The 22,859-nt window shown below is 35.2% G+C and overlaps 1 protein-coding gene and 1 pseudogene across 2 annotated transcripts in view; both read left to right on the forward strand.

Moving 5' to 3' along the window:
• ANTXR2 (ANTXR cell adhesion molecule 2) overlaps nucleotides 1-22,859 on the forward strand; it is a 138,811-nt gene that overhangs the window by 39,337 nt on the left and 76,615 nt on the right. For both annotated transcript variants that reach the window (XM_070612721.1, XM_008518531.2), the window contains exons 10-12: nucleotides 660-729; nucleotides 12,458-12,536; nucleotides 21,896-21,991. In XM_070612721.1, the coding sequence (XP_070468822.1) occupies nucleotides 660-729; nucleotides 12,458-12,536; nucleotides 21,896-21,991 (245 nt within the window). The remainder of the gene's footprint in view (nucleotides 1-659; nucleotides 730-12,457; nucleotides 12,537-21,895; nucleotides 21,992-22,859) is intronic.
• On the forward strand, nucleotides 14,393-15,703 carry LOC103549911 (10 kDa heat shock protein, mitochondrial pseudogene; annotated as a pseudogene).

The raw sequence follows: 22,859 nt of genomic DNA on the forward strand, positions 1-22,859 counted from the left end.
ATTTTATACTTAGCTACATAAGATTAAATTTTTTAAAGTAAATCCTCAAACAAATAAGTTGAGTCAGTTTGTATTGTCATCATTCACATTTTAGGATTATCCATCTGATTGTATAACTTTTCTGAGTATTTATAGTCTGCATCATTTTTCTCATGTATTAGTAAAATTACAAAGGCAAGTTAAGCATTAAGCTTTATAAATAAATACATTTTATAAATTGCAGACAATTATTTTATTAAACTCTTGAAATAAATTCATTCTCCTTTGGACATTCATCTTCTTTTCTCCATCTTTTTTAAATTCTACTTAAAAAATATATATAGGTCATTTGTCCCTAAAAATCTAAGATAGTTGCAAAATTGAAGGGGGAAAAATGATAATTTTATAGTATCTACAAATGTATGTGAATTTGGTCTAAGTCAAAAAAATCATAATTTATAATTTAACAATACTATACATGAATGAGGCACATAATCTCTATTTTTCATTCTCTTTTCCTTCTCCTCTTTCTTTAGATGAGTATCTTTTTAGTTTTTCACGCTAATATATGCAGTGTTCCACACTTGAAACTCTGAGTGCCTCATCCTCTTCATATTATTAGTGAAACTGTGTGAGATACATAAAACCCTTTATTAATTCAGTGACATTTTATTTTCTAGGTGTACAGCCAGTAAGTGTGGAGCTTAATTCTATGCTTTGTCCTGCACCTACCCTGAATAAAGCTGGAGAGTAAGTATTTCATTAAAAACATTTTTAGAACTTTTTTAGCTACAAATTATTAGGAAATGGTGACAAATGTGCATTAGTTTTATTGTATTTTTTTTGATATACAGATTGAATATGAATTAGTAAGCACCAGGCAAACCACTCTGCTTAGTACTTTAACTATACTCTTAGTAGTTGAAATGGTAAAGACTATTTGTCTTGTTTCTTAAATATTGATTAAAAGTCTCTGTAAATATTTATCTGGATGGCTTTGAGAACTATTGTTAGAACCTTTAAATAATCAGAGCCACAGCCATTATTTTGAACTTGAAAGTACTGAATTTACACATGCACAAACACACACACGTGCACGAGTTCCAAAGTGAGCTTTTGACTAATTACTACAGTATTTAAATATTGAGATTAAAGAGCAAAAGGAACGTGCTCAATAAGGCACACGTTAGACTAGGAAATATTTGTGCTTTAATTTGTGTCCCAGTCCGTTAACGTCTATAGTCTCATGTTCTTTGGTGTGGCAGTAAACCATAATGATAGATGGTTAAAATAAGGGATATTTAGTTTGGAAAAAGGGCTTTTATTTGAATTACCTATACACAAATAATTTCACTAGTAATTTAGTATTTCCATTTGTGACTTTTTCCCCTTCCCTCTCTATTATGAAGGAAGTGATTGCAAACAGTTCAAATGTTCTCTCGCCTAGTAGTAGTGGATGCAATATGTTTAGGATAATGAACAGGATACAGTTTTCTAAAATCACCTTATACTGATTTTGCACCTAGAGCAGAGAAAAGTAAAATATATAAGGCCTCAATCCAAAGTCTGGATTAGTGTTCAGAGAATGAAGATTCTATTTTCCTTCACAGAACCCAAGGGAATCGTTTTAGTAGTTTGAAGTTGACTTGAGCACTTAACTTTTGTGGATGCTTAAATATTCAAGATCTCTATTGGTTATCACTTGTGGTCATCTAAGTAAATTGGAGCAGTATCAGCTTTCTATTTTAAATTGATTGAAAGAACTGCATAATATAACATAAATGCAAGACTATCAGAATCTTTTTTCTTTCTATGAAAAAGTATTCATTTTATGTGTCATGTTTTAATCTAGTGTTATTGATAACATGCTTATGGCTAAATTAGACTGGCCTTGGAATTTGAGGCAGGTCCATTTTGCATGGAGCCATCTTAACCCCAAGTGACAGTGGGACTCAAAGGTTTTCTGAGTAATCATGTCTTGTACAGTTATGCACTGCATAATGACATTTTGGTCAACAACGGACCACATATAAGAGTGTGGTCCCATATGATTAGTGCCATATAGCCTATGTGTGTAGTAGGCTATACCATCTAAGTCTGTGTAAGTGCACTCTATAATGTTCACACAATGATGAAATTGCCTAATGATGCATTTCTCAGAACATATCCCTGTTGTTCAGTGACACACGACTATATTAGTAAGGATAAATCCATTGACTTGAAGTTCAGTCCTATTTTATCAAATCTCTAATTCCATATTGATTCTCCTGGTTGTTCCCCTTAGTCTGCTCCCAGAGCTGTCCTCTCTGTCTTAGTCATTGGCGGCTCCATCCTTTTTCTTGTTCAGTTCGAAAATCTTTGAGTCATTATTGATTTCTCTTATATGCAGTCCATCAGCAAATATTCTCAGTTCTAAACTCAAAATATGTTTAGAATCCATTCCTTCCTCATCACCTCCACTGATACCAGACTAGACCAAGCTACTGTCATCTCTTGCTTGGTTTATTAGCCTCTCAACTGGTCTTTCTGCTTCTGTCCTTGGCAGGAGTGATCCTGTTAAACAGATCTGTTTATGTCACCCCTCCACTTAAAATCCTCGATAATGTGTTTCCCATTCCAATGAGAGTGAAAGTCTAATCATTGCAATGTTCTACAAGGTTCTACAAGATCTGGCCCCTTACTGCGTCTCAGACTCCATCTTCTTTTTGCCCCTTCTGTTATGGCCTCACACTGGCCTCTTTGCTGTTACTTAACCCATCAACTTCCTCCTACATCAGCACTTTTACACATGTTGTTCCCACTGCTTTAACTGCTCTTCCCCTTATGGCTCACTCTCTCACCTTCTCAAGTCTTGTTCAAATGCCACCCTCTCAGTCATCCTATTTAATCATACAATCCTTCCTTTCCCTTGAGGTTGGCATTCTCTATTCCTTTTTCATGTTTTATTTTTATTCTGAAGCATTTATTTGTTTGCTGTTATGTCTCCTTCCTGCTAAGATGAATCTTGTTTGTCTTATTTCTTGTTGTATCTCTAGCACCTAACACAATGCCCAATACATAGTAGATTCATTAAATGTTAGATGAAAGGAGGAATACATTTTTTTCAACTGTTTTGTTTTACTAGTTATATAAAGAGCTAAAAGAACGCATTGGATTCCTGGGGGGCAGGGATCTATATCAGATAGGAGAAAAATTATCGGAATCCTATTTTGGGGGCATGCCATTTAAGAAAGCAGAAAACTGTCTTGCCTTTTAACAGCAGTGACTAATTAAGGAAGACAGTTAACTTTCTTCTCCAAAGTGGTTATATAATATATATAATATATTATATATATATTATATATATAATATATAATGCAATATTCCTGTTCTATCCCAGACACTGAATTTGTTTTCTCTAGAATTTGCCTTTGGGCACATTCTTCTTTTGAAGAGACTACCATTGAGACTGCTGATATTCTTTAGAGATTTGTAGATGGGCTAAATACTCAGGAGATGCGATTTTTAAAAATCATATAAGGCATAATAGCTAGCAGACAGGAGAAGTCATCATTTGTTTGGTTTTGACAGTGATGTTTTACCTACAAGCAAACTGAGAATATTTTGGGAAGATCTGTCTAAAATAATTACTTTTGCTTTCCTTTTTTTTCTTGTATCAAGTACATGATGCCACTGAGACAAAAGTTGAGAAGATTTTATTTGTTAATGTATTGGGTATTTGGGGACATCATTATTTGTTCTACTAAGTATGTTGCAAGTAATTTGGACCTTTCTTTTGCCTTGAATTTTCTTCAGATGCTTTTGTAGGTGATGAGCTCTCGTATGAGACTGGATTAAAATCAACACAACTGAAACAGTTTAGCCTTGTAAGGTGACTGATGCTTAATATGTTTGCCTAATTAGCTTTTGGCTAAGGATTCAAACCCATTAAGTAGCTAGTTAGTCTATGTTTCAAATAAACACATCTGGCCCAATAATGAATGAAGGTTTTTCCTGTGTGAGGGTGACAGATGTGGTGATGGTTCCCCCTGTTCTCTCACTTAAATAATTAACAACATGCTGGTGAAGTAACTCTAGACAGACAGCCTCAAAGCCAGATGCAGAGTCTCAGAGCTGGATCCATGGACATGTGCCTCATCTCATTAGCCTGATCTATCAGTTCCTTTCTCCTCTTTATGTTACTTCCTGAATTACATTTTGTTTGAAGATTGTTCTTTTAAAAACCTAGGGCTTGAGAATTTGGGTTTAGAAGAGAGTTAACGTGAGGATGTTTACTTAGAGATGGGGACTAAGAATGTAGCAGAGTAGCTAGGATGTAGGTTTGCATGTGGAAATTGACATCATGGAGTAAACCACACTTAAAGCCATCTGGGCAAGTCTCATCCAGGTATAGTATTGTTTAGCGTTGTTAGAATGGGTCTTTGTAGTACTTTCTCTGAGAGAGATCTCTATTTATTAAATTTCTTTATTTGATATAGCTTTTTAGACTAAGATGAACAAATTCATAGTATTTAAACAGAAAGAATGTAGAAGCGGTAGTATGAGGTGGTTCTTTTCTATTTCTTTCATTGGACACAGTTTAATTTTAAAATGTCGTATGATTAAACAAATTGTGTTACCAAGAAAAATCTGTCAATTGTTAGGGAGTTTATTTCTGCCAGCGGTTTATTTGTCTTAATGAACACCCAAAATGTCTTAGGTTTGAATAGGAAGGACTCTGTGAAGTTCTTTGAATCCTTCCCATTCCAGGGTAATCGCATCATGGTGTCAAGTGCAGGTGTCACCAGTACTTGCTGTATGGGCTTATTCTCTGACCCTCGTTTAGTGAGACATCAACAATAGCACAGCTGCTCTGCAATAGTTGAGATCTCAAACCTGTAATTTGGCAAGAAGAACAGAGCAAATTGGGTAAATATACATAAACACATTGTGAAGAAAGAAAAACAGAACAGAATGAACCAGAGCCTTATCCTACAGCTTGTTTGATAGAGATGATTTAAGGAGGCATATGGTATAGTTAAATGTGCTTTCAAAAACATTGGCCAGAATCTTCTGGCAAATATGAAATAAATATCTAAATCAGATGAAACTGATAGTATTAGTTCTCTTAAAAGGCAGTGTGGGAAGACACTTGACAGAGTGTTTTGAGTACGAAGTGGTGGGACATCAGTGTGTGTGGAAAATTGTAAGCATCTGATACTGAGGAATCATTGAGATGCATGGTGTGGCAGACTTGGGGTTAGAGGCTGACTTGGTAATAGAATCTTTTTATTTTCCTCAACATTGTTATTTTTTCAATATAATCCATTTTGCCTGGAACAAAATTGATTAATTCCATTTCTCTTTCTTGATTGGACAAATTCTGCCTTTAGCACAGCTTCTCACCTGAACACTTCTTTTCAAAAATATGCCTGTGTATGTTTGTCTATGTGTATCTATACAACCCCTAATTCCATGATTTTAGTAGCAGATGACGCAACCACATTTATTCTTTCTTCCTTTCCTTATGAGGAATGAAATGATTTATGTATTTTTTTTTATCATGGATACCAGGACATTAGTTATGTCTTTATTTTGAATGTAAACATTGGAATCTTGGTGAGATGAGTTAAGGCTAGGGACACTATCTGTTTCCCTGTTTCTCTACACCTTTCCCTTCAATGGTGGAACATTTATCTTTTCTTTCATATGGTGCATTGCTTTCTGATTATACCGATCAATGTGATAAATTCACCGAACTGCATTGCATCTCCATCCTAAGTATTATATTCAGTTCTGGAAATTGTCTTTTAAGAGAAGCAACAATGAATTCAAACACATCTAGAGATGGCCAACAAGATGTTGCTAAGTATGGAAATGTTAAACAGGATGCAATTTAAAATACTGACAAAGGTATGATTCAGGTGTGATATGTCAGGTCTCTTCAAACATCACTGCTGTCTTGTGAAAGATTTGACTTATTCTTTATTGAATATTACATGTACTTATATATACTTACACATACATATATAATATATACTTATATCATATATAACACTGTATATTATATATAGGTCTATATATACTTATTGTTTATTGAATATTCTTTATTGAATATTATCCTTTATTGACTCATTCTCCAAGGAGAAAGAAAGAAGGGATAGTAAAGGGAGGCACAATTTAGCTCAGTATAAGGAATATCTGCTTAGCAATTAGAATTATTTAGGGAATGTTTTGGTAACTAAAAGTGTTCAAAGAGGACAGCTATATGATGAGATTGAGGATGCCCTTAAATATGTGTTTAAATCCTCTTATATATCTGCTTCTAAATTTTATGCTGTCAAAATTTTTACTATCACCAAGACATTTGACATTTTTGGGTGAAAGACACTAAAAATTGAGTGATTATTTCCAAGTGTCTTTTTAGTATTTTATTAAAATATGCAATGAAGTTAAAAAGAGGTTCTTTTTGGTGTAATACTGAAAACATTTACAATACAACTTTAAGTGTGATGTCTAGTACATTTCTGAATATAGCTTTTTTTTAAATTATGAAATCTAGCAAACTTCCTGACTACAATGTTTGTTTTGGTTATGCACATATATTGAGATAACTCAAAGAAATTATTTTATTCAAGAATCCTTTAACTACTTTGAAGAAAACATCATTAGACAAAAGGTTAATTGACATATATGCTCATAAGTAGAAGTGGAATCTTTAAACTATTCACAAATATGAAACCTTAATTTTCGACTCATAATCTTTATAATGCATAAAGCTAACTTTTGAAAAGCTCCACACAGTATTAAATAGTAGCACTTTATTTGAAAATCTTAAGTCACCATAATTTTAATAACTTTTTGAGTAGTTGCCAGTTTAATTTTCAGTATGTGCAAATTGGAAGTAAATTATTTATTACTTCCAGCAAATGTCTTTCACAATTTTATTTAATTTTTTCGTCTTTTTTAATGGATCATAAAATGGCAATCTTTTACTGGATATGCATAAAGTCAGTAGCAAATGAATACTTTGCAGTAGGTTACTGTGGATTGAAATGTCAATCATATTTCATGGACTATGAAATTTCTCAGATCGGAGTAGCTCTGACATATGGCACTGAGCTATTCTCCTATTTTGGAACTGTCATACATCTTTCAACATTAAATAATAGCAGTGTGACCATTAGGACTTACTGAATTTTATTTACTTCATTATATGACACAATACTATTTAACAATTTCTCATGTGGAATGAATTTAGTTTTATCACTGTTAATCAAGTACCAAGTGACATTAAAATGCACTTCAAACATCCTTTTGTTATGTTATATTGTTTAGGTTTCTTCTATCCTTCTACTTTGGAAAAAATTTTCGAAGGATGGAGCAAAGAGTATTTTAAGATATTTATAAGCAATTCTAAACAATGTAGAACCAATTTATAGAAAAGGAAATTGAAAGAGTTGTCAATTCTCAGCCTCATCTTCCCTGACTGCCCTGCACGATCTGCACTATGGGCCAGTCTTGTCTCAGAAGGTCCTTGTCTTTCATGACTTCATATTCTCACCTCCCTGGCTGTTTCTTTTCAGAGGTCACCTCAGGCTCCTCTTCTTCCTACAGTCCCTTAACTCGATTTTCATCATGGTTGGATTTCTGACTCATGAACACATCTTCTTTAAGGCTTTCTTTTCTTGCTGATGAGCTTCAAATCCCCGGACAAGATCTTTTCTTTAGCTCTAAACACACTATCCAAATGTCTACTAACTCACTAGGATTTCCCATAGGAACCTTAAACTGGAAGTTCCCAAATTAAACTCATGTACTTCTGTTCAAACCTGCTTCTTCGATGTTTCCCATGTAAGATTACCCACCTATCTGTGCAAGACAGAAACTTTGAAGTCATCTTTAACTCTTCCTTCTCTCTCACCTCCTACATCCAATAAATGTCCAAGTCCTTTTTATTCTAATTCCTTAATATCTCTCAATTTTCATTTTCACACTACTCTCATTGTCACTATTTAATTCAATTCTACTTTGGTTCTTATTTGAAAGACACTAAGACATTCTTGACTGGTCTTTCTACTGTAGACACTTACTGTTCCAACCCATGTTCTACACTATAAGAAGGGTGGTATCTGTAAAACACATTTCTGATCATGTTTCTACCTAGCTTAAAAACTCTTAAGATTAATTCCAGATATCTAAAGACGGCATCCTGGGTTCCTCACGATCCTTTCCCCACTCTCTTTTTTAGCCTCAAGCCATATATTTCTTACTTTCACACTCTGTGTTGCTGCTGTATTGAATGGTTTTAGTTCCTTGACTGTTCTGTGCCTATCTTTCCTTTCAGCCTGTCAAATAGTGCTCCATCTTCTTGGATCCCTTTCTAATCGCTTTTCCTAACTCCTGGTCATTCTTTAGGATTCATCTTAGAGCTGACTTCCTGTAGGAAACTTTTGTTGATGGCCCCATGGCAAGGCTGAGTCAGTTGTGTCTCCCACATGGTCCTCTAGTACTCCTGTGCTTATACCTATTTTAGTTAATATCACACTCTATTGTAGCTGTTTGTTTATGTAGCTTCCTTTCAATTATATTGTAATGCTTTGTTTTATTTGTTATTGCAGCCCTGTTAACAAGCACAGCCTAGCTTGGCCTCTTGTAGGCAATTTATAAATATTTGTTTAATTAACTAGCGATAGAATGATTGACTGATTGAGTGAACCTATTGGCAAACATTCATAAATCAATTTGGGGTGCAGTTTTAGGTTTTAGGTTTAAGCACACAGCTCAACATAGCTATAATGTTGGGTTTCATCAAGATAATATTTTGTAACAGGAAGGAAATAGCATTGAAAAAATTTTTTACACAAACTTGCCTGATATTAAATACTAGGCATTTTTGGAACAATTTAGTTCTCTATATTCTTAAATGGCAGTAAGTAGAATACAAATTCTTTAAATTAAATAAAGTGTTAGGTAATTATGTCATTGCTGCTATACATTTGTCTGTACTATCTCTGTTATTTTTTTACTTGGCTCTAAAAGGTTTATATAAAAGTATCTTGATATTCTGAATAATCTGTTAGACAGATAGGTGCTACAACAATTTATAGAGTACCTGCTATGTTTCAGGCACTGTAGGATGTTTATACATTATTTTATCAAGTTCTCCTCCCCAAAACAACTCTGAAATAGGTACAGTTATCCTCACTTTACAGATTGAGGAATGCAAGATTGAGATTGTAGTGACCAGGTCAAACCCAAAACTCTTAATTCCCCAACATATGGGCTGAATCTATCTCCTTTTTCGATTTTATTTGATTCTTGGGACAAATAAACATGGACTGTCCCCTCATCTCTCACTTATGTGTAGAATTCAGTAAAAATAACATGGCTTTAATACATTTTTGTCCATAATAAAGTCTCTATAACTGAGGGTATGGGTTCAACTGTCATAAATATACTAACCAGAAGTAGAAATTATATAGCAATAGGAAAGAGAAATCCATAGAAACTAGCAGAAGTGACATAAAATATGACAGGAATGATTAAATACATCTACTGAAATCTTGGGGCAAAGAAAAAGAAAGTTATTTGAGTTTGGGTTACAGGGTGATATGACTTTATCAATCTGTATGCCAGCAAGGGAGTGGCATAGCTTTGGACAAAGGTATCAGCTCATAAAAGTGCCAATATTGTGTCAATAATTACCAAAAGTATTTTTCTAAAGAAACAACACAATTTAAAAGAAGTAACTTTTAGAGTGTGTTTTTCATGTTTGCAACACTTCTGAAAAATTTTCCCAGCACAAATAAATATCTTAGCATATAGCGAATGCCATTATAGCTAACCATGAGAAATATGTGAATATAGTAAAAAGCTAGAGGAGTGATACTAAGTTCTTGCCAATGAAAGACATTTAAATATAAGACCCTAAAATATTTATTGAGGATTAAGGTAGGATGCAATAGAAGTGAAATCACTTTGACTACAGAGTCAGAGAAGTACAACATCTGGGCAAGTTACCCTTGTAGGCTTCAGTTTCCTTATTTGGAAAGCGGAGATAATGCTACTGCCTATCTCAGTGGGTTGTTGTGAGAATTAAATAAGATGAGTGTTATGTGTCTGGCTCCGAGTAAGGAATCGATAAATGCCATCAATATTAGTACAGCAGTTGATGGTAATGTTTTGATTGACTACTGTGCTCTCAGGAAGGTGAAGATTATATTGTTTCAATTGAGTCCATGTTCCAAAAGAATCATCAGGTGGCTTTCCATGACTGGAAACTTAACTCAGTTTTATTTGACATCAGCCACATTACACTCCACTGAGATTTTGGGGATAATATGCAGTTATTTTGGTTGCCTACAAGATCTCATCAGCACGCATTTCTACTGTAGGAGAGTGAACTTTGTTGTAAAATGTGTCTTCTCTTCTTATTCCATGTGAATAAGCATTAAAAGTTTTGAATGTTTCCTTCATTAAGTAGAGAACTGGTTTATTTCTGGTGAATTCTTAGTCCCAGATTATAAACAGCTTTGGTCAATATCTACTGATCCCTTAAAAGTCGAATCAATAAGATTTCCTGCAGCAATCCTACATTATTATGAATCAAATAATCTTCCCCCAAACTAAAACCATGCCTACTATGTCATATGCTTTCTGGTACATGCTTTGAAGTAGAGGAATTAGGAACTAGGAAAGATTTTTTTTGGATTCAGCTATGCTTAGTCTTCAAAACAAAACACAACAAGGCACTCAGTTTTGCAGAATAAGCAATTAGGTTTAAATTTGCTTTCTGAAATAAGCTACTTGGCATTCTGTGTTGGAATAGTTCAGAAGTTCAGTTACATTGATATAAACACACAAAGTTCTCATTTTTTTATGGATTTAGCTAAACTTCTTTTTTTGTAAACAAAATGTTTTGAAGGGAATATTTTACAATCTTTGGTATTGGGAAATATTTTTAATAGGACTATTCCTGAATTTTGAAGAAGAGTTTAGCTAGAAGTTTGCTGGTAGTATCTTTCCTGGTGGCTCTATTTCTGTTCAAATCTAACCTAAATATCCTTCTGAGAAAAGAAACACATTAAGGACTTTCATTTCATCAAGCCTCTGTGGTATGATGGAAAGGGTTCAAAATTTGTTAGAATCCTAACTTTACCACTTTGGGCAAGGTAATTAACATTCTGGGCCTTAGGTACCCGATCTGTAAAACTGTGAAACTACTTACTTTAAGGGTTATTGTAAGGATTAAGTGAGATAATGTCCATAAAATGCCTAGGACTGCACCTGGCACATAGCAGGGACTAAGTATTTCCCATCTCTCCTCTCTGGCCTCATTATTGTAAATTTTACCAGTGGCTTGAGATTGCTTCTGTTTTAAAATCCCACGTCTCCATAACTAATAATATTTGGCATTCAATTCACGGCATGAAGAAGAAATCTTTTAAATATAACAAAATTCTACTAATTCAGATTATTTAAGGCAAAATTTTTGGATATTAATTCCAGGACTTTAGAATATTTTATGAGAATTGGAGCATGGTATCATATAGAAGTCAGATCAACAAACTGTTACTTCCTACTTTTGCTTTAATGAATGGATAGCTTTGATTTGTTGGCATGCTGATTATTATATGATAATATACTTTGTAAATTCTTTTGAAAAAGAGCTATTTCCTTAATACTTTAAAATCTCTTTGTCATTTTTTCCCATTGATATCTTGTTAGAGCTGTTAAAAAAAAATTACCGACTGCTGGCTGACTGATCCTAAATAATAAATTACTAGAAACTGAATAATTGTTTTATAATTTGAAATCGTCTTTTCAAAATGTAAGCTGTATTTTAACTGATATTTCTTAGCCATGAACAAAAATTACCCTCTCTTTTTTCTACCTTTCCCAGGACATTTTAATATCATGGGATATTAAGTATATTAAATATATTAAATATATCCTGGGATCAGTTACAACAAATACCTACAAATAAATCATTCGTTCTTTTCCTTTAGTTTTTCTGTCTTTCATTATCACTTTCTCTATATTTTTTCTGTGAATGGTTTATTGTTTCCAATTTTATATTCTTAAACAATGATCTTGTGATGATGGTAATGTCTAGAGACAGGGAAAATAAGCTAAATGGGATCTAAGGATTTTTTTCCCCCTTTTTGGGTTTTTGTGAAACTGAAACAACCTAACCATTTCTCTAGATTAAGGATTTTTTTTTTTCTAATTTATTTAAACTAAAACAACAACAACAAGAATTTCCCAATGTTTCTATTTACCTTAATGCTTCTTTTAGAAACAATTAGATCACTTAAGGAATTTGCCTCTGGCTACTGAGTAAGGACTGGAATTCAGGAAAAAGCTAGGATAACTGATCAAAAGCTTTGACTTTTTAAGTAGATTTCTAGTTGGTTTTGAATTATGTAAGGAAATAAAAATCTCCCACAATACTCTAGTTTTTATTTTTAATGATTGTTTCTTCATTTTCTTTCAGAACTCTTGATGTATCAGTGAGCTTTAACGGAGGAAAATCTGTCATCTCGAGTTCATTGATAGTCACAGCCACAGAATGCGTAAGTTTGCATAACGTTATCTTTTAAAAATAATTCTATCCAGAAATAGTTTATGGAACCTCAGTGTTGTTGCATACTACAATAAAGAAGGTATAAACAATCACACTGAGACCATTACAAGGAAAGATTTGTATAAAATTTATTTTAGGTTGTTTTGTTTTTTCCTTACCCTCCTTTAAAAGGAATTTTAAGATAGTATATATCTTATTTTGATATTTATAAAATTCAAAAGTCATATTTAAGATCAAAATAAGGTAGAGGAATGATTTCCAAATGAAGCGTTTTTTTCTTAAAACATTTTTCTTAAACCATTAAACATGTAAATAGAATATTTTTTTTTCTGTTATGAAGGCTGCATTATAGTATCTAAGACATTTATCATAGTTTTGAAATTATTAGTGCATCTTAATGAGTGAGCTTATTAATTTGTCCATTTTACTGTCCGTGTTTTCTCATAAGAGTATGGAATTTGATTTTTATAGCTTGATAATATCTTAGTTTGAAACTATATTTTACTTGAGATGATTGATTTGCATTACCTAAGATGCAATATTTTGAAATATAAATTCCATTGATAAGATAGCATTTTCCTTATTTTGGAGGGTTTATGGAAAGTTATGATATTGGATTGTTGAGCATGAAAACAGAAAGAAATAAAAGAGACTGATCACATGGCTATTTTTTTATGAGTATATTTTCTTTGTAAAAAATGTATAAATCAAAGCAAGAATAAAAATTCCTGTCCTTCAAAAGACCAAAATCCCAAACCTAAACATTTTCTTACGTCTTATGTTTTCATGGTTTTATATTTTGATCTTTTAATTTGAAAGACGTCCTTCCTTCAGAAGACAAAATAAAACAACTCACTATTATCTGTATAGAGACAGTTCTGTTTCTCATTGTAGGCAAACGTTCCAGGTTAAAAAGCAGCCATAGGGACCCTTGGGTGACTATTGAATTCCCTGGATAACTCTTTATCAACATCTTGTGTTTCTATTTTGAAAATAGCTAGTTTTTTCTTTTCCTTTTCCTCTGTAATTAATGTTGCAATTTGTAGTCTTGTGGATGTTGCAATTTGTAGGTTTGGTCCCTCAGGATGTGGTTGAGATTACAAACATTTGTGGTATATAGTTTCTCAGTGTTTAGCTACTGAGATGGCATTCTTTCTCCATCCTTCTTCCTATTCTTCACCTCCAGCTGTCTTTTTTCACCTCTCTTCTACGCAAGCAGGAAACCAAGTCTTTGTCTGTATCCTATAACCATGCATAATTTCATTGTGCAGGGATGCTGACGTTAAATGACTCATCTGGAGTTTACAGGTTGTGTGCTTTAAGGAAGTCTTCCTAGGTCTTGCTAGTTCTCAGAAGAGCATAATAGGACTCAAGGTGATTTAAGAGTCAAGTGACTTCAGAAAAAGGGACATTGGTTATGTCAGAAATGGACGGAGAGTGAAGGGGCAAGTTGTAGTTTTAAATAAGGGGTCACAGCAGTTTTCATTGAGAAGAGATTTGAGCAAAGAATTGAGGAAGGTGAGGGAGTGAGCCTTGAAGACCACCCAAGGGAGGAGTGTTTCATGCAGAAGGAGGGGCTAGAAGAAAGCCTAAGATGGGACTGTATCTGACAAGTTTAAAGAAGAGCAGGTGGCCAGTGTGTGGGAACAGAGGTAGCTGTGGGGAGTAGGTGTCTCAAGATGAGTAGGAGGGGGTGGAGAAAGGGGGACTGATCATGTAGGGTTTTGTAAGTCATTGTAAGGACTTGAAGTTTTCTTCTGAGTGAAACAGGGTGACATGTTTTAAAAAAATCATTCTGGCTGATGTGTAAAAATAGACTTTGCAGGTAGGGGCCAAAGTGGAAACATGGAGATCAATTGTGTGGCTGTTTCAGAATCTAAGAGAGGGAACGGTGCCTGCACTAGGGAGATGGCAATGGAGATGTGGTTGGATTTGAATATACTTTAAAGGTGGAGTCCATGGGATGCCGAGACAGTGGGTGTGGCATTAGATATGGGTGTGAGAGGAAAATGTAAAGAATAGTTCCCAGCTTTTTCACCTGAGTAAGTAGAAGGATGAGTTGTCATCAGGTAGAGCAGTTTCTGGAAGAAGATGAGCAGTTCTGTTTTGGAAATGTTGAGTGAAAGATGTCCATTTTGTCATCTCAGTGGAAATGTCAGAAAGGCAGTTGAATATACAATCTGGAGTTCCAGAAAGAGGTCTGGGTTGGAGGTACACATTTGGGAGCTAATGTATGGAATGAAGTAGTCAACCAAATTCCACATGATTTTTTACTGGAAAAAAAAAAAAAGTAGCTTTCAGGAAGTAGAGCAAGAAGGGAAAGAGTACCAGTATTTATAGAGGAACCAAGATAAACTGGGTCTTGGAAGGAGAGTAGGACTTAGGAAAGGAGAGAGGAGGGAAAAGCACTTTACAGATAAATAGCAAACAGAAATTGAGAGTAGATGTATTTGGTTGGAGTGAAAATAATGGAAGGAAAGCTTGGAAATAGGAAATTGAGACCAGATTATCAATTGCCTAAAAAACAAACAAACAGAGTTTAGAGTTCATCCTGCAGGTCTGTAGTTCCTAAACTCCAGTAAACAGAGATGTCAGTGTTGAAATGAAAGAAAGGAGAGAAAATCTCCCACATCCATAAGTCCCAAGGGCCAGACTGTGGGTCTCTCCTTGCTCCTGTGGTGCAAAAGCAGAGTATAAGCTCGGGCGGCCCAAGTCATGGCAGACAGGCATCTAGAAAATGTCTTCCCCTTTTTGAGTATTAGCTGAAAGGAGTGCAGCTGAAACGGTAACAAAAGGAGGCATTGTGCTTCCAGAAAAAAATCTCAAGAAAAAGTATTGCAATCGACAGTAGTAGCTGTTGACTTGAGCTCTAATGGCAAGGGTGGAGAGATTCAACCAGTAAGCATGTACGTTAGAGATAAAATTTTCCCAGAATATGGAGGCATCAAAGTAGCTCTGGATGACAAGGATTATTTCTTCTTTAGAGGTGGTGACATTCTTGGAAAGTATGTAGACTGAACTAAGTCACTCTTGAAATGGCATCATGTGAAACTGTCCATTCTACTGAAGTTCTGAAATCTTTCATCCTGTAAATAATTTCCATGTCTATCTTTTATAGTAAACTAATGATATCCAAACTAAGAAAAACAAAAGAAAGGAAGTGGATTACATTTTTCATAATGCTAGATTTATTCAACTTGAAAGAATGCTTTTATTCTAAAATTGTTCTTTCTGCCATTTTAATTTTAAAATATCTTTTGATGGAGGAAAGAGTAACTATAATAACTCATTCAGTCCTTCCTTCCTTCTTTCGTTTTTTTTCCCCTCTCCCTTCCTCCTTTTCCTTTCCTTCTCTCCTTCCCTCTGTGATAAAGAAAAATTGCACTGGACAAAGTTAAACAGGTAAGGAAGACTTTTCAAGACTGTTATAGTAGGGGAGAGAGACAACTCAACTGTGCTGAGACCAAGGGCCGGAGAGTTTTCAAGAGCTGAGGTGGAGGGAATGGCAGGCACTTCTATCTGCAAATTGGCCTTATGTGAAGGAAAAGAAATCTCTCTCCTCTCTTCCCGACAGAAGGTGGTGTTACAACTTGGGGCAAGGCACCAGCAAAGTTGGGCTCCTACCCTCCCACAGAGACTAGGAGTAGGGGTGCCACCTTCTTCGATGACCACATTTCAAAGGGATGGCTCTCAGGTGGACAAAGACATTCCCCCTGGAAGCTGTAAAACTGGAAAGAGACTTTAGAGGAGATTTATTTACATTTCAAAGAGGCAAAGAAGGATTTTGCAGTTATAAGTTTTCTAAAGTAGATTCTCCAAAAAGAGAAGTCAGGAAGAAACTGTTTAAAGTTTAATCAAACTGAGGGAAAATGTAAGGCCTTCTTGGTCAATAGAATAAGTGGAGTGAAAAAGAGAAGAAATAGCTCAAGAAATGGGAAAGCCAGGACATTTACCATATTAAAAAGCCAAAGGAAGATAGAATTCCAACATGAAAAGAAGGCAGCATTAGGTGCCTCAGAGAAGTGAAGCAGAAAAGGTCAGAGGTCACAGTGACTTTGATGTTTCAGCCCAGGTTGATGATTTGTAGTCTTCTGTGTGAATTTTATTATTCCACTAATAAGTATAGAATAATAAATACTATAATCCACTTTATCATATTGATAATAATCATAGGATAATTCTTTCTTTCTCATTAAATTTACTAATTATTTTGTATTCAAACTCAAATAGCTAGTGTATAGTAGTAATATTACTATTTTATAGATATGAAAAGTGAGACTGGAGCTGATGAGATGTACCTGCTGATGTGTTCATTAAATATCTATTCAAAATAGAAGAGGACAGTGGGTAATATTGTGATACATACCCAGGCATTGTATTTAAGTGATATCCAGTCTCTCAGGCATATTTGGATGTGATACTTAGGGGAGATGCAGTTAGTAATATTACTCATTATAGGAGAATGCTTTTGGCTTTCATAGGTATTTGAAAGCCGCACAAAATAAAACACTATTATTTAGCAATTGATTAATCCTTGTGGAAATCTCACAAATAAAGAAGCCCTTCTCTGTGCTCTGAGCACATCCAGGCTCAGGCCTGATAAGGCACTTATGTCACTGGCCTGTAATTTCCTGTTTACTTCTGGGCCTCTCTCAGCTGTCTTGAGACGTTGATGGCAGGGCCTGACCTTGCTCACTGCGTCCCTCCCAGTGCTTGGTGCTTACACAGGGCAGGTGCTCCAAAATCATTTGTTAGACGAATGAATGAAAGTAGTTGTATATCCAGTTTAAAAGTGGGGAGACTAAGGTTTAGATTTAAGAGATTTAAGATTAGAGTGTGAGGAGGGTTTATCTTCAGGCAGTGCCTTGTCTTCGTCTATCTCAAGATCTAAATGTGCCTGTGCAAAATATGGTGAAGGAGGTCTTTTGTTCCCTCTTGGAACCACTGCTCTTCTTCTGACTCTTTTCGAATAATAATACCAAGAACATGTTTTCTGAGCACGAGTTAAGTGCCAGACACTGTGCTAAGCACGATACGTGTGCTAAGCACTTTATGCCTTCGTGTAATACTCGCAGCTCAAGAGGAGGCTATTACTATTACCTTAATTTTACAGATGAGAAGACTGAGGAACAGAGAGCCACCTCCAATCTTCAGTGCACATTTATGCAAACACGTTAGTAGGTGCTTCTTCTTTTAGGTGGACCCAACCCTTGGCAGGGTCCGTGGCTTGATGAGCAGAATAATTGCTGACTTCAGACCTCATTGCCCCTGAGAGAGGGGGAACTTGGAGCCTGGAGGCTATGGAGGTTAAATTACTTGCTCAGTTTCACAGTCAAGGAAATGCTAGAATTGAGACTTGAACCCGCCTGTCTTCCCCCCAGCCTGAAGACTTGTACAATCTCCTATTTGTAACAAGGTCTTAATCACCTTATAAGGGTTGGCAGATTTTTTCTATAAAAGGTGAGATAGTAAATATTTCAGGCTTTGGGGGCTATACATTTCTGTCACAACTTCATGCTTAACTCTGCCATTGTAGTGCAAAAGGAGCTATATACCTTATGTAAACAAATGGGTGTGGCTATGTTCAACAAAAGTATGTACACTAAAATTTGAATTTCACGTAACATTTTTCTTTTCATTTTTTCAGCTATATAATAATGTAAAAAATAAAAAATTCTTAGCTTGCCAGGGGTCTTATGAAATAGATGAGTTAATTTGGTTTTTGGCCCATAGTTTGCCAATTCCTGATATGAGATATTCCAAAAGAATCCAGTAAATGAAATCATCACCTATTCCATGACTATTTTTTCTTTCCTTAACTCTAAGTTCATGGAAACAAAACTGTGGAGACCTAGTTCCCCTTTTCTGTGTCTGTTTTATTCTAAGGCGGTTGCTATGATTAATTATCTCCTAGGTAGATTTCAACATGTTTTTCATGTAGTTTTGAAATTTTTGACTGATTCCTCTTGCCCATAATTGTTTTGCAAGTGCAGTGACTCTGATTTGCTATTATACTTCTATGATTCTCTTAGCTAGACTTTCACTTATATTTGGCAGAGTAAAGGTTTTGATTATATATTATAACTTGCTTTAAATGAAGAAAAGAAAATTAAATGCAGACAAAGTTCAAAAATTAATTGTCCAGGATGACTAGAAAATATATTCCTTCTACCCTAACATCAAGCTCAAGGTTCTGGTATGCCCCTAGTTAATCCTTAAAAGAATTTTGGCTTCACGGCCTTGACCAGCATCTGGGATCTAAGTCTTCAACTAGACTCCTCAGTTAACTTGTCTTCATGGACATTTGAAAATGCTGCTTGTTCAGAACTATGGGTAGGAAGAATTCATCTAACAAATGGCCAGTTGAAAGGTCATCCAATAAATGGGCATTAATCCAATGACCAATTCTCTGAAATAAAGAGAATTTTGGCTTTTCAGAAGTTTGTATTTCATGCCTTTTCTTAGTTTCTTCAGGTGCTAACAAGTCTCCTCAAACTCTGTGCTCCAGCCAAAGTTGTCTTTTTCTTGTTCTTACAAGAAGCCACTAATTCTGCCCCAACTCCCTCCCCAGGCTTTCTTAAACTTCCTCAAGGAGGTCGTCTCAGAACCTTAGTCCAAGTTAGTTCCCACTTTGACATGTTTCTGTTGTTCTCTCGTTCCATACTCCTCATATTTGTAATTATTTGTTCAAGGTTTGTCTCTCCAACTACCCATGGGCTTCATGAAGACTTGTCCAACATTATAAGTTTGGCACCTGTTTAACTGCCTAGTATTTAAAGAGAGGCATGCATAAGCAGAAGTGAGAAGTTTTTAGTTTCCGCCTATGATACTGATCTATGTGTAATCATATCTAGTTTCATCTGACTCTTAAGTCTGCAGTGTGCAGCATGGTATCTGCTCATAGGACTGAAGTCTATGTGTTTGACCTTTCCTTAATTTGTTTATAAGTTATGTGAACAATGAAATTATTTACTTTTCATGTCTGAAGTCTTTCATGTTCTGATAATGGCCCTGGCAAATCAAAACAAAGGAACTGGGAAAGCCTGGATTTGAATCCAGTTAACCAAGTGAATGTCTGGGACCAGGGCGTCCAGGGCTACATCTTGTACATTTATGGCAAGGTTGAGTTGCATTAAATTCTTTGCTTCTTCTGACCTGTTTTCCATCATGCTTAGCTTAAATCTGAGAAAGATTAGATCCGTAGGTCTTTAGAAAATGTGTATTTTCATTTTAATTTTATTGTAGACAAATCTTTGGAATCAGTTAAGATGAAAATATTTTCATACTAAATGTATATTTGCATCTGGAAGTGCATAGTGTTGTGTCAATGTTCCTAAAAGAGGGATTTTCTGAGGGAAAATCAAGAATTTTAACTGCCTATAACAGCCAGCCCATCTACTTTATATTATATCAGTATGATTTGCCAGATTTCCTGCTCATGACACATTCGTAGAAAGAAAAAACTAACCACTCAGTTTTTAGTAGATTCATACCCTCTAGTTGCATATGCTTATTTCTGAACACAAGGTTTGAATTCTAAGAAAAGGGGAAAACAAATGTTCATAGAACCCTTTTGCAAGTTGTATAGCACAGCCAAATGGTGAACCATTTCCATGAGTGCTGTGGCTAGATCCTCATGTGGAAAGGTCTGGTGGGGAATGTTTTATTCACTTTGTACATGAACAGTCACAGATTGGGGGTATCTTATATATGGCCTGATATTTGAAGGTGGGATCATGAATTTATACATTTGACAACATTTCTTTCATAGACTGGCACAGTTTTCTATGTATGTCTTTGACGTTCTTTTCCTATTATATTCCTGTTTGCCTAGATTTTAGACCTTGGCATGATCAAGACTGTAGAAAGTTGTATGATTTGTTCATGAATGTTTAGAATTCTGTGTAGAAAGATGCACTTTGAGTATTTTCCTAAGAAGCCTGATGTATGCGCTGAATTGTTTTCTTTGGTTCTAAGAACAGAGAACTTAGATATTTGCCTGGAGAATTTCTATGAAGTATTTATCTTCTCTCTGTCTCTGTCTCTGTGTCTGTCAGTCTCTCTGTCCCTCTCTGTCTCATACACACACACACACACACACACACACACACACAGAGAACTATGTGCAAGAAGCTGACTTAGATGTTTAGCATACATCAATAATCAAATGTTGAGCTTACATTTTCATTCTATCAAACTACATCAAGAAGTTGCTAGATAAGTCCACGTCTTTTTATTTCTTACATTTTAAATTAATTCTTTATGGTAAATATCATGTACTAGCATCTTCAAGTGCCTTAAGAATGGTTTAATAGTAAATGGTAGAGCGCTATGAAGATAGTGTCTGTGTGAAGTTTTTGTAGTTATTTTCGTTGTCGTCTGAAAGATAAATGAAATGAAATGATCGAGGATTCTAAGTGATGCTTTGGCGGTGTCTGTTTTGGTTAATTTGCAGCCTCAGCTACATAGATAGCTTATATGGTTATTCCCTCTTACATCCAGATGCAAAATTAGAAATCAAGGGCTAGCTTAGTTGTTTATGTGTACTTGATTCTTAATCTTTTCCTGGAAATTTCTGAAATTAATAAATGTTTTATGGTGTATGCTGCTCTGAGAATTATTTTGAAAGTTATTTTTTGGTGGATTTAGTAAAACTGAAAGGCTGCTAGTAATCAATATCTTTGAAAACTGATTTTGTTTTGAGATAGTTTCCAAGCTACTATGTGGTAATCTTTTTCTTTTTTTTCCATTGTGATAATAACAGATTGTATAGGGAAACCATACACATTTCAAGATTTTTCTGATTAGCTAAACCAAGTATATTTTGCTAACACTTCCTTGCTAATAATTTTGAAAACTACCTTCTCTTCTTTTTTCAGTTATTTACAAATAACTATTTGCATAAAGATTATTGTCTCTTTCTGTGCATAGGTCATTATATGTTACACTTCAAATTCCATTATAAAATGTTCTAATTAAATACTACTACCATTGTTGCTTAAACATCAGAAAGTCTGTTAGTTTTGATCAATCCCAACATTTCCCAAAGTAGACTCTAGGGAATCCTAGTTCTGTAGAATATTAAAAATGTTATGAGATGGGCTGGCCCCATGGGCTGGTGGTCACGTTTGGTGCACTCTGTTTCGGTGGCCCGGGTTCAGTTCCTGGATATGGACCTACACCATTCATCAGTGGCCATGCTGTGGCAGCAACCCACATAGAAAATCTGGTTTGACATTATTATGCTTTCTGTATTATTTTCTGGAGTTTCCTTAAAAATACGTATATATTTGGGATTTGGCCATAAGCTTTGCTGACTGCTCTGTTTTTGTCTCCTGCCTCCTCTAGTCAAATGGGATTGCAGCCCTCATTGCTATTTTGGTGTTACTGTTGCTCCTGGCCATCGGTTTGATGTGGTGGTTTTGGCCCCTTTGCTGCAAAGTGGTGAGTAGGAAGGATTTGCAACTCTACTCTTTTTTTTAATGAGTGAGATGTAAAGTAAGACCTGAAATGTGAATCAGTACCACATTGTTCAACAACAGCAAAGTTTCCATTAGCAAAGTGAATTTTAATAGTTTTCATCACTGTAATAAATTCTAGAAAACATGCACGCCAATAAATGTTTATTATAAAACTTCATCTAAAAAACACTTCAAAATCAGATTTGGGGGGCGAGGGAGACGTAAAAGGAATAAAGGGTTTTCCACTCAAGTACAAAAGAATTTCAAGTAAATTGAATGATATTTTCTGCTGGATTCATTGGGAGATGTTGATAACCTACCAGGGGTTTTTTTTTCAGTGCTCATTGAATCTTTCGCTGTTACCTCTTTGAAGGGTCTACTATTTCAGACCATCTCTATTTGCCTCTCAGTAAAGCATTTTAGAAATGTCATGTGCAAAAGTGAGGGTATCTGTTACAGTGAGTGTGAAGTTATGACAGTTGGTTTCAGTTTGTGTCATTTTTCATGTTTGAGCAAAACCTCTGGAAGAACATGGTTTATATTAGTTTTCTATTGCTACTGTAAGCCACATATTTGGTGGCTGAAAGCAACACAAATGTATTGTCTCACAGTTATTTAGTCACAGATCCAAGATGGGTCTCACTGGGCTAAATGAGACTAAAAGGTATTGGCAGGGATACATTCCCCTCTTAACTCTCCAGAGGAGAATCTGTTCCCTTGCCTTGTCCAGCTTCTAGAGGCTACCCACATTCCGTGCCTCGTGGGCCCCTCCCTCCATCTTCAAAGCCAGCAAGCTTGCATCTCTTTGACCACTCTTCTGTAGTCACATCTCCCTCTGACTCTTGAACCTA

This window comes from Equus przewalskii, chromosome 3 (assembly GCF_037783145.1).
Source record: "Equus przewalskii isolate Varuska chromosome 3, EquPr2, whole genome shotgun sequence".
NCBI classification, from domain to species: domain Eukaryota; kingdom Metazoa; phylum Chordata; class Mammalia; order Perissodactyla; family Equidae; genus Equus; species Equus przewalskii.